This window comes from Ctenopharyngodon idella, chromosome 22, assembly GCF_019924925.1.
Source record: "Ctenopharyngodon idella isolate HZGC_01 chromosome 22, HZGC01, whole genome shotgun sequence".
NCBI lineage: Eukaryota > Metazoa > Chordata > Actinopteri > Cypriniformes > Xenocyprididae > Ctenopharyngodon > Ctenopharyngodon idella.
Genome location: NC_067241.1, coordinates 1,836,140 through 1,849,143, shown reverse-complemented (window position 1 = coordinate 1,849,143; position 13,004 = coordinate 1,836,140). Strand labels below are relative to the sequence as shown.

At 37.4% G+C, this 13,004-nt stretch overlaps 1 protein-coding gene across 7 annotated transcripts in view; it reads right to left on the bottom strand.

Moving 5' to 3' along the window:
- mitfb (melanocyte inducing transcription factor b) overlaps positions 1-13,004 on the bottom strand; it is a 74,067-nt gene that overhangs the window by 17,609 nt on the left and 43,454 nt on the right. For 5 of the 7 annotated variants that reach the window (XM_051880943.1, XM_051880950.1, XM_051880947.1 and 2 more), the window contains exons 3-9: positions 11,759-11,989; positions 3,134-3,232; positions 2,050-2,167; positions 1,781-1,873; positions 605-661; positions 339-414; positions 47-194 (exon numbers count right to left, since the gene is read on the bottom strand). In XM_051880943.1, coding sequence (XP_051736903.1) covers positions 47-194; positions 339-414; positions 605-661; positions 1,781-1,873; positions 2,050-2,167; positions 3,134-3,232; positions 11,759-11,989 — 822 coding nt within the window. The remainder of the gene's footprint in view (positions 1-46; positions 195-338; positions 415-604; positions 662-1,780; positions 1,874-2,049; positions 2,168-3,133; positions 3,233-11,758; positions 11,990-13,004) is intronic. The other 2 variants (XM_051880945.1, XM_051880948.1) reach the window with 2 other exon arrangements.

Genomic DNA, 13,004 nt, shown 5'->3' with positions numbered 1-13,004 from the left:
ATTACTGGCAGTGCTGTTGGCCAGGCTGGGATCTGTCTAAACTGACCTGTATCCTGAGCATCAGGTGACGGTTGGCGTGTTCCAGCTTCTTCTGACGGTTCTCAAGCTCTTTGGCGCGCTGCTGCTCTCTCTGAAGTTTCCTGATGTAATCCACAGAGGCCTTAAGAATAGTGCCCTTGTTCCAACGCATGTCCCTGAGGAACACACACATGTCCTCAGCTGACAACAGCACATCTGATAGTACTCTCTATGTACAGCATCAGCATCTGCTGTAATAATAGCACGTATTCATCTGGTTCATGTGTAAATGTGTATCTATTGAACATTGCTGTCCTTACGGGTCATTTGATTTAGGAATCAGAGTCCCCAGTTCTTTGATTCGATCGTTAATGTTGAATCTTCGTCGCCTCTCAACTGAAACAGATGAAAAATGCATGTTATACTACACACTCAAATCACATTTACAGTAATCTACTAAGAAAGTCTGTGGGACTCAGACAATATCTTTGCCATTTTAGCTTATTTTTACAAACTGAGGGATGAGTCAAAATGACTGTCTTTGGTAATCGGAATCAGGCTTTAGGACATAAAAAAGGAAACTCACTTAAGTTATGGTTGTCCTTTTTTTGCCTTTCCTTTGCGAGAGCACGAACTTCTGCCTCTAAAAAATACAAAGGGAGGTGAGAGGAGAAACTGAAAGCAGGACATTTATTTATTTCACAGATGTGAAACTGGCACCCTTGAAATGTCACTGCAGTCAACTTTTATAGCATATTTTCTCTCACCCAAATCCCTTTTCCATAAAATCTAGATCACTTCCTCTACAGAATATGACCAGCGATTTTCTCTTCGGCTGCATTTGGAATAAAATACCATCACATATACTGTAGTATAGAGTATGCATACTGTGAGTAAATATTCTGTATGCATATAAATACTCAGATGACCTATTGCTTTTGCCATAATATGCAGTATACAATAAAGCGCACTGCATAGAATACTGCATCCCACAATGCAGTGTGCTAGACTTGACCTTCCACTTCTACATAAAATTGAACTAAAAATGCTAAATAACTTTTTATAGCAACTTTACAAGGTCACATGACAACGTTTCAAACAATACTTTGTTAAAATAGTAGCTGGCATGTAGTGTATTTTCTTAGTAGTAAGGTAGTATTCAGTTCTGAACATTGAATAGAAAACAATATATATATATATATATATATATTTTCATTCAACAAGGGTGCATTAAGTTAATCAGTTAATCAAAAGTGACAGTAAAGACATTATTAAGAAATAAATGATTAAAACATGAAGCAGCACAACATTGATAATAATAAGGAATGTTTTTTGAGCAGCAAATCAGCATATTATAATGATTTCTGAAGGATCATGTGACACTGAAATTCAGCTTTGATCACAGGAATAAATTACATTTTAAAATACATTCACATAGAAAACAGTTATTTTAAATTATTATAATATTTCACAATATTACTGCTTTTACTTCACAATATTGCTGCTTATATACATAGCCTATATATATATATATATATATATATATATATATATATATATATATATATATAGGCTATGTATACATACGTATATATAAACATACATACATACGTATATATAAACATACACACACACTTTTTTTTAAACATTTTCTTATGTACCAATAAGAGCATGTTCATGTGTAAATCAAATCCATAAAATTGTTATTAAGTTTCAGAGATGACACAGTCATGCAGACGAGGAGAGGAATCGTTGAACGTACCCACAGGAAACCCTTCAGGCCTTTGATAGTTCTCAAAGTTGCTACAGGAGCTGGGCTTGTCCATCATGTGCATCATGGCTGGAGATGGAGTAACTATGTAGCATATGAGCATATGTTTGCAATTTCAGTCTTATCATCATTCACAGGACATTTCTACTGACTTTAACAGGTAAAATACAATTCAGCACATTGTCAAAAGGCCTGAAGGGTCTTAGACGCTATAGAATGGCATTAACCAACTCATCCGTTGTTCGATAAATGACACTTACCAGAGAATTCCCTTTTAATGTTGGGCAGGTTAGCAGGGCACGAGTTACTAATAGAGAGTCCAGGAGGAGGCATGCCTGGGTTACTGTACAAGTCCAAGAGGTTCGCTGACACTGGAATCTAGAGACACAAGACCATATACATATCATTGTCTCACTGTACTGAAGTGTATCATATTGTGAAGTATGTCATATGGCTTCACAAGACTTTTTTTTCACAAGAACAGCTTGAATGTTCTGCCTAACATCTAAAAACAAAGTCCTATGGATTTGGAACGTTATGGGAGTGAGTAAATGACGATAGAATGTTCATCACTATTCACTAATCCTTTGACAGACATTAGATCAAATGAATACAGCTGGATCATGCTGCTTTCTGCAAAACTGACACCAACACAAGCTCTGATTGTGTGAGAAGACAGAAAGAGAAAATTTTAAATAAATACATATGTATTACTACTATATTACTACTTTTTTGCAAGCAAAATAAAATAAAAAATAGCTAAAACAAAGTGAAATAATAAATATTTCATTACATGAATTTTTGCAAGCAAATTAAATAAATACATATTTATTACTAATATATTACTACTTTTTTTGTTTGTTTTTTGAATGTTTTAAATATGTATTACTATTATATTACTACCATTTTTAGGCAAAATAAAATAATAAATATTTCATTATTAACTTTTTTGCAAGCAAAATTAAATAAATACATATTTATTACTAATATATTACTACTGATTTTTGTTTGTTTGTTTTGAGGCAAAATAAAATGGATTAAAAATCATTATATTAACAGATTTTTGCAAGCAAAAAAAAAAAAAAAAAAAACCTTTTTCATTGTATTGTTACTGTTTTTGTTTTTTTGTTTGTTTTTTTTTACCTATATATTTCCCTAGTAGTCACTAGTGAAGGGTTTGGCACAGTCCATGTGCCATGATGCCTTCAAACAAACAGCATTATTACACAAAATCTACATATATAAAGTATATGTCCTTCCATGTATTCACATTAGTATTTACAAGAGCTGAAGAAGTAAGAATGAATAAGTGAGGTTACAGAAAAAAGTAAAATATTTCTCTACCGTGTTGGCCATCTGAAGTCCGGGGTCCAAGGAGAGTCCCATGATATCATCATTGTAACTTGATTCCAAACTTATTATGTCGTCAATGACATCATCCATCTGAGAGAAATCAAAAGCAATCAGGTATCAACAGCTGTCAGAGGTCATCCGCTGAGGTACAGTGTAACATTGTGAAGAGAATTAAAGTGTCTAGTGTGCTGGAATAACACAACAGTTCAAATCCATCCATTTCCTATGCTGAAAATCACTCTGATTAAACTGATGTACTGAGCCCTGTGTAGTTCCTCTGAGTTGCACTCAACCTGCCAGTGCCAAACTCTCTCTAATCTATTAACACGTATTTTAGCACAGCGCTTTCTCTCTATCACACCATAAGCAGTGACGCAGTCCACACCGGCTGTTTCAGCAACACGTTCACAGGGTTGTTGGCTTTGCTCCTTCACTGAAATCAGTTTTATTGATTAACAGGTAATGAGACATCTTCATGATGTCGCTATCTATTTATACATCATTTACTGATGTTGACGGAGTTGTGAGAAATGTGTTTGTGATGTGAATCAGGAAACTGTCAACTCTGTCTAGACTTCTTTACTGGTTTCCGTCTCAAGATCCCGAAATCCATGTTTTGATCTTGTCCTAAACCCTGGAAGAACCTCATGAAAAAACATGTCCGGATCTTATCTCACCTCAAAATTAAAAGGAAAAGGAAACAAAACGAAATTGAGCCTGTTTTGTACAGTTTTGTATCATTTAATTATGACTTTTTTTTTTTCAAAACAATTCAAGGGTTCCAATCATGTATTTATTAATTGTTATCTGAGGTCCACTTACTGTACAATATATATATATATATATATATATTTTTTTTTTTTTTTTTTTTTTTTTTTTTTGCACCATAAACATTCATTTGCCAAATAATGTTGCTTATCTTCTCTTTTGATTTTGTAATAGGCTTTGGATTCACTATTATTTTATTAGGGCCAGTTATACATGCAAAAATACACCCATACACTATTAGGTACACCTTGCTAGTATCGGGTCGGACCCTACTGCCGTAATTTTTCTGGTCCATAATGTCATGACAGCATCACACAGTTGCTGCAGATTTGTCGGATACACATCCATGATATGAATATCCCTGTCCACCACATTCCAAAGCTGCTCTATTGGATTGAGATCTGGAGACTGTGGAGGTCATTTGAGTTTAATGAACTCATGTCCTGTTCAAGAAACCAGTTTGAGATGATTTGAGCTTTATGAGCAGGTAGGCTGTCGCATTTAAATGATGCTCAGATGGTTCTAAGGGGCTCAAAGTGTGCCATGAAAAAATATCCCCCACACCATTACACCAGCAGCAGCCTGAACCGTTGATACAAGGCATGATGGCAAAAATGGTGGTAACAAGGGGAGGAAAATAGGCAAAATCCACAGAATAAGAGAAAAATATTTTGTTGTGCCTTTGGACGTCAAAATCAAAATGCAGAAAAAATATAGTCTCCATTTTTATAGAATAAGACGCCCTTTGAAGCTAAACACAGACATTTATATTTCAAGTCACAGACTGAACTGATGAAACCTGCAATGATTAGTCTACTATTAAAGCATGAATTTGATGTAAACAGTATTCACATATGCAGTTCATAGGGGAAATACATACATAGCAGTTACAGCATGACAGTTACAGCATAGCAGCCCCCCCCCAGGAGATTGCATTTGCTCGATTGCTCCTGTCTGCCTCGCTGCTCAGAGTGGTTTGCGTCTGTAACTCCGTATAGCTTTGTTTTGAATCTCTTACTTTCCTTCATTGTTGTCTCTCGCACGCTCATTTTCTTTTCAACGTGTTCATCAAACAGCTGTGTTAAGTCGGATCAGTCTACATACACGGTGAGTCATGTCATCCTCTCCTAGTGTTATATCGTGTTCTGTTTGCCACATGTTCAGTATAGCTTTCTCTGTCAGCGACGAGGGATTTACATGTCATAAATGTAGGGAAATAGTCAGGCTGACAGAGAAAATCTCAGAATTAGAGACACGCATCCAAACTTTAATTGAGGATAGTAAGAATGTAAGGGCTTCAGATACTGTTTTGGATGCGACTAGCTTAGTGAACTCTGTACATTGTTCGGTTCCGGCTGTAGAGCCTGCGCAGCAGGGCACTTGGGTAACGATGAGGTGGCCTAGCCGCGGAAAACACCACTCTTCCGTTCCAATAAGAACATCAAACAGGTTCTCCCCACTCAGTGAAACACCCACTGAGAATCCTGTTGAAAGTGCCCTAGTTATTGGCGATTCTATTACACGGAACATGAAAATAGAGACACCAGCCACCATAGTCACATGTTTGCCAGGAGCCAGAGCACCTGACATTAAAGCAAATTTAAAAGTGCTGGCTAATGCTAATCGTAAATACTCTAAAATCATTATTCACGTCAGCACTAATGATGTTCGACTTCGCCAGTCGGAGATCACTAAAATTAACATTAAAGAGGTGTGTGAACTCGCAAGTACAATGTCAGGAAAAGTAATCTGCTCTGGTCCCCTTCCTGTTTGTCGGAGTCATGAGATAGTTAGCAGATTATCATCACTTAATGGCTGGCTGTCTAAGTGGTGTCCGCAGAATAATATAGGTTTCATAGACGATTGGAAAAGTTTTTGGGGGAGACCTGACCTGTTGAAAAGAGATGGTATTCATCCCTCCTGGGATGGTGCTGCTCTTCTCTCTAGTAATATGGCACATAGTCTTAGAGCTGAAACATGACAAACTGGGGTTCAGGTCAGGAAGCAGACATACTGGCTAAACCGACCGTCTGCTAGCTGCCTCACGTTACAGAAGTCAGATAGTTCCCAACACATAGAAACTCTTACACCTAGATATTATCACATAGAGACTGTGTCTGTAACCCGAATTAGTAAAAACAAAAAACTTCCAAACCCATTTAATGGTAAAAATTTAATTGATGTTCAACAAATAAAAAATAGAGATAATACTGATAAACAAATGATAAAGCTTGGGTTGTTAAATATTAGATCCCTTTCTTCAAAAGCACTTATTGTAAATGATATTATCACAGACAATAATCTGGATTTGCTGTGTTTGACAGAAACTTGGCTAAAATCAGACGATTACATTACTTTAAATGAGTCTAGCCCTCAAGGTTATTATTATCGACACAATCCTCGTCAGAAAGGCAAAGGGGGAGGTGTTGCTGTAATTTATAGTAATATTTACAGTATTAGTCAAAAATCTTTCAAATATAATTCCTTCGAAGTGATGGTACTTTATGTAACATTATGTAAGTTGACATTTGTGCTGGCTACTGTATACAGGCCACCAGGACACCATACAGACTTGATCAAAGAATTTGCTGATTTTCTATCGGTGTTAGTACTAGCTGCAGATAAAGTCCTTGTTGTTGGTGATTGTAATATCCATGTAGATAATGAAAAAGACGCATTAGGATTGGCATTTACAGACATTCTAAATTCTATTGGAGTTAGACAGCACGTGTCAGGACCCACTCATTGTCGTAATCATACTTTAGATCTAATATTGTCACATGGAATCGATATTGATGCCGTTGAAATTCTGCAGCAGAGCGACGACATCTCAGATCATTATCTGGTCTCGTGTATACTACATTTAGTCAAGGCTGCTAAACTGCCTCCCTGCCATAAATATGGTAGAACCATCACTTCTACCACTAAAGATCACTTTATAAATAATCTTCCTGATCAGTTTCATCGCCTTAGCATACCAGATAGCTTAGAAGACCTCGATGTTGCAACAGAAACTATTGCCTCTGTCTTTTCCAGCACATTAGACTCAGTTGCTCCTTTGCGTTTAAAAAAGATTAAGGAAATTAATCCAATGCCGTGGTACAATGAGCACACTCAGGCCCTAAAGGTAGCAGCCAGAAAAATGGAGCGCAGCTGGAAGAAAACAAAACTAGAAGTTTTTCGCATTTCGTGGAGAGAGAGAATGATTGAGTACAGAAAGGCCTTAAAAACTGCTAGATCTGCCTATTTTTCAAAACTTTTAGAAGAAAATAAGCACAACCCTAGGTATTTATTTGATACAGTGGCTAAATTAACAAGAAATAAAGCTTCAACTTCTGATGTTTCCAAAGAGCACAGCAGTAATGACTTTATGAACTTCTTTACTTGCAAGATTGACAATATTAGAGAGAAAATTATAACCACGCAACCATCTACTACAGTATCACGTCAGACAGTGCATTGTAGTGTCCCTGAGGAAAAATTCAATTCATTTACTGCTTTAGGAGAGGAAGAATTGTCTAAACTTGTTAAATCATCAAAATCAACAACATGTATGTTAGACCCTATACCGACTAAGCTATTGAAAGAGATGCTTCCAGAGGTCATAGATCCTCTTCTTAATATCGTTAATTCATCTTTATCACTAGGATACGTACCGAAAACTTTTAAGCTGGCTATTATTAAACCTCTTATTAAAAAACCACAACTTGATCCTACAGAATTAGTCAATTACAGGCCGATCTCAAATCTCACTTTTCTGTCAAAAATACTAGAAAAGGCAGTATCATCACAACTATGTTCCTTTTTAGAAAGAAATAGTATCTGTGAGGATTTCCAGTCAGGATTTAGACCGTATCATAGTACTGAGACTGCTCTCATTAGAGTTACTAATGATTTGCTCTTATCATCAGATCGTGGTTGTATCTCTCTATTAGTGTTACTGGATCTTAGTGGATTTGACACTATTGATCACAATATTCTTTTAAATAGACTCGAAAATTATGTTGGCAGTAGTGGAATTGCACTGTCATGGTTTAAATCATACTTATCTGACCGTTATCAGTTTGTAGTAGTAAACAAAGAGATGTCATATCGATCACAAGTTCAATATGGAGTACCACAAGGCTCAGTACTAGGACCGTTGCTGTTCACTCTGTACATGCTACCCTTGGGAGATATCATTAGGAAGCATGGCGTTAGTTTTCACTGTTACGCTGATGATACTCAGCTCTATATTTCTTCGCGCCCTGACGAAACTTACCAATTCACAAAATTAACGGAATGCATAGCTGATATAAAAAATTGGATGACCAGTAATTTCCTACTACTAAATTCAGAAAAAACAGAGATTCTAATTTTTGGACCAAAAACTTCTTCACGTAATAACCTAGAATACTGTCTAACACTTGATGGCTGCTCTGTTAAGTTTTCGTCGTCACTTAGGAACCTGAGTGTGCTCTTTGATACCAATCTTTCATTTGAAGGCCATGTTTCTAGCATCTGTAAAACCGCATTCTTCCATCTTAAAAATATATCTAAACTACGACATATGCTCTCAATGACAAATGCAGAACAGTCAAGTCAAGTCAAGTCAAGTCACCTTTATTTATATAGCGCTTTTTACAATGTAGATTGTGTCAAAGCAGCTTTACATTGATAACTGGTACATTGTTTGGCTGCACAGCAGCTCTTAAAGAATAGTGTCAATGCAGGCAGATCAAAGCACTGTTAAATATATAAATGTCAAGTCAAATGTCAAGTGTCCCCAACTAAGCAAGCCAGAGGCGACAGCGGCAAGGAACGCAAACTCCATCAGGTGACATTAGGTGGCAGATAAGTGGCAAATTGGTGTTAAAATGGAGAAAAAAAACCTTGGGAGAAACCAGGCTTAGTCGGGGTGCCAGTTCTCCTCTGGCCAACAGTGCTTTGTTACAATTCAGGTTGCTATCATAAGTCCAATAGGATCGCAACATTAAAAGTATTTATTTCAGTTCCATCCAATTGAGGATTGTATTGAGGATCACACCGGTATGGACGGTTGTTGAGGAACTGTGTCGTGGCTGTCGTGTCGATGAGGCCCTCACAGTGGATGATCTAGTTGACTCAATCTCTGCTGATACGTCAGGGCTGCGTTGTGGTCGTGTCAAGGTGCAGGTCCTTGGTCTCACCTGGATACGGCCCAGATCCGGTTGACTACGGTGAACCTCGGGATAAACAGAAAGACTAATATTAGCGTAGATGCCATTCTTCTTCTGATGTAACGAGTACATCAGGTGTTATAGGAAGTGTTCCCGGTTCCGGCTGACCTAATTTATGCAGCCTAATAATCCTTTAACGGATTTGAAAATATAAATTGGTAATGTGTTATGTGTATGCCAGGTTAAAGAGATGCGTTTTTAGTCTAGATTTAAACTGACAGAGTGTGTCTGCTTCCCGAACAATGCTAGGAAGATTGTTCCAGAGTTTAGGTGCCAAATAGGAGAAGGATCTACCACCTGCAGTTGATTTTGATATTCTAGGTATTATCAGCTGGCCTGAATTCTGAGATCGCAATAGACGTGAAGGACTATAATGAATTAGGAGCTCGCTCAGGTACTGGGGAGCTAAACCATTTAGTGCTTTGTAAGTAATTAGCAAGATTTTAAAATCTATACGATGTTTAACAGGAAGCCAATGCAGTGTTGACAGAACTGGGCTAATATGGTCATACTTCCTGGTTCTAGTAAGAACTCTAGCTGCTGCATTTTGTACGAGCTGAACAGTTAGTTCATGCGTTCATGACCTCAAGGCTAGATTACTGTAATGCTCTACTGGGTGGTTGTTCCACTCGCCTGTTAAACAAACTACAGCTCGTACAGCTAGTAATATCAATTTATTTTTTCAAATCCGTTAAAGGATTATTAGGCTGCATAAATTAGGTCAGCCGGAACCGGGAACACCAGATGTACTCATTACATCAGAAGATGAATGGCATCTACGCTAATATTAGTCTTTCTGTTTATCCCGAGGTTTACCGTAGTCAACCGGATCCAGGCCGTATCCAAGTGAGATTGAGGACCTACGCCTTGACACGACCACAACGCACCCCTGAAGTGTCAGCAGAGATTGAGTTAACTAGATCATCCATTGTGAAGGCCTCATCGACACGACAGCCAGTGGCACAGTTCCTCAACAAACCATCCATACCGGTGTGATGAATACGATGGATTGAACTGGATTGAACTGGAATAAATACTTTGAATGTTGCGATCCTATCGGGCTTATGATAGCTACCTGAATCGTAACAAAGCACTGTTTGCCAGAGGAGAACTGGCCCTCCGACTAAGCCTGGTTTCTCCCAAGGTTTTTTTCTCCATTTTAACACCTATTTGCCACCTGTTTGCCACCTGATGTCACCTGTTGGAGTTTGGGTTCCTTGCCGCTGTCGCCTTTGGCTTGCTTAGTTGGGGACACTTGATATTTGACATTTGATATTCAACAGTGCTTTGCATCTGCCTACATTGACAGCATTTTCTTTAAGAGCTGCTGTGCAGCCAAAATTATATACCATTATATACCATTTATCACTGTAAAGCTGCTTTGACACAATCTGCATTGTAAAAAGCGCTATATAAATAAAGGTGACTTGACTTGACTTGACCATGTCTACATGCCTAAAGACACTGAGTTGCTGCCATGTGATTGGCTGATTTGATATTTTGTGATATTTGTGAACAGGTGTACCTAAAAAAGTGGACGGTGAGTGTATTTATACACATGAAAATGCAAAAATGAATATATATTAGTATAATTTATGAATGTAAGTTAATATAAAATCAAAGCATCAAATAAGTTTGAAAAAATCTGCAGCAATTACACCAATGCAGCCATTATTTGGTAACACTTTACAATAAGGTCCATGTTAATTAATGCATTAACTAACATTAACAATGAACAAAACACTTGTTACAGTTTATTAATCATTGTTACCGTTAGTTAAAGGGTTAGTTCATCCTTAAATGAAAATTCCTTCATTAATTACTTACCCTCATGTCGTTCCACACCCGTAAGTCTTTCGTTCATCTTCAGAACACAAATGAAGATATTTTTGATGACAGAATGCTGTCAGATTTCGCATGTAAACATTGAACATAAGCAGAAGCTCAACCGAACCTGAATAACACACAAGAACAAACCTCTTCTGGAAGCTCAAACATGCTGCGTAACCAATGAGGTTCATTCTCGTGTGTTACACAGCATGTTTGTTCTTTTGTGTTATTCAGGTTCGGTTGAGCTTCTGCTTATGTTCGCTGATCAATGTTTACATGCGAGTAAAAGCCTAAATTAAATCTGTTCATCATAACAAGCAATCGATTCTCTTCAGAAAATCTGGACTAAACCATTCAATTCATATGGATTAGTTTTCCAATCTCTTTATGAAGATTTTGAAGCGTCAAAGTGTCAGTTGCAAAGGCAGTCAATGGAAGGAAATCTGGAAGCATTCTGTCATCAAAAATATCTTAATTTGTGTTCTGAAGATGAACGAAAGTCTTACGGGTTTGGAACGATATGAGGGTGAGTAATTAATGACAGAATTTTCATTTTGGGGTGAACTAACCCTTTAATAATTATAAACCCGCTCATCCATTAAATAATATTAAAAAAATACAAGTTTTGATTTTAATAATGTATTAGTAAATGTTAAAATTAATGATAACTAATATTAATAAATGCTAAATGCTAAGTATTTTTCATGTTAACTAATGATAACAAATAGAACTTGATTGTGAAGTGTTACCCATTATTATTAGAAAGTGCTGAAGTAAATTATTCCAGTATTCTTTATAATAATTGAAACAGTGTCATTACCTCTTTCTCGCAGTTGGAGTTGAGGGTCAGTAAGGCCATGGGACTGTTGGGGGCGCTGTTGCCTGGCCCCGGAGGCATTCCCCCGTGATCAGTGGCCTGGCTGGGGCACGGCAAGCTCACCGCCTGCGATCCGAGCTTTCCTCCCAGTGTGGTGGATAGATATGCCTTCACCTGCTGCCTCTGAGCCTGCTGGATGTGATACTTAGTGGGATTTTCAAGATGCGTTTGAACCTTGAGACAGAGAGAGAGAAAGAGAGGAAGAGTTAGTATCACAGACAGTTTGCAGACAGCTAAATAATGGCACATTATACATGACGTTCTCCAGAAAGAACAATGTGACACATTATCTGCATTTTCACCGTCGGGCAGAACGGTTCTAAGAATGGTAAGGAATGGTTCCAGTTATATTTACAAACTGTTCTCGGGCCGGAATTCCCATCATGGTTGTCTAATCGCATTGAACCGTGCTGGTAGAATGAGTGTAGTGTAGTCACCACTGAGGATTGGTCACTTGTCTGTTGCCTGGCTGCCAGATTCTCGCGAAGTTAACGCAAGTTATTAATAAAATAACAAGGAATATATCTGATCATCCATTATGCGGTCACTATTTACATCTCATGTTTTCTGTAAACTCTTGCGTGACACATTTATATTACATTCCAAAGAGCGCCGTTATCAGTCCCACAGTGAAAAATGAAACCATATCATCACCGGCTGGACCAGATCGGCACGGAATGGAACGGTTAAGCAGTGAGAACCGTTTGACCTGACAGTGGAGAAGCAGCTACAGTGTACTATGTAGTTTAAGATTTCAAAAACAAGTCAACTTAATTTTGTTTTAAATTTCATTTAAAATTGCATTTTTTATAACTAGATTGTACTTCAATTTGCTGTGCTGTTATGTCAATTGTTTCTGTTTTTCTGTGGTTATGTTATAATTGTGAAATACAATAAGCACACTAAACCAGACAAATATATATATATATATTTTTTTTTTTTTTTTTTTTTTTGATCTAAAAATTACAGACAGACAAATTCTGTCATCACTGTTTCTTCATCAAATTAATAATAATTACAAAAATAGACTCCCGTTCTATTCACAGCACAATTATTCATCTCTTAATGCCAAGTTTACACTACAGGACTTTAAATGTCGGCGGATCGCTGTGCTGTTCAGACTACATGACTTGCTGTGGAGTCTTTAAGTCGTTGTGGTGTTCACACTACATGACACTACATAAATGAT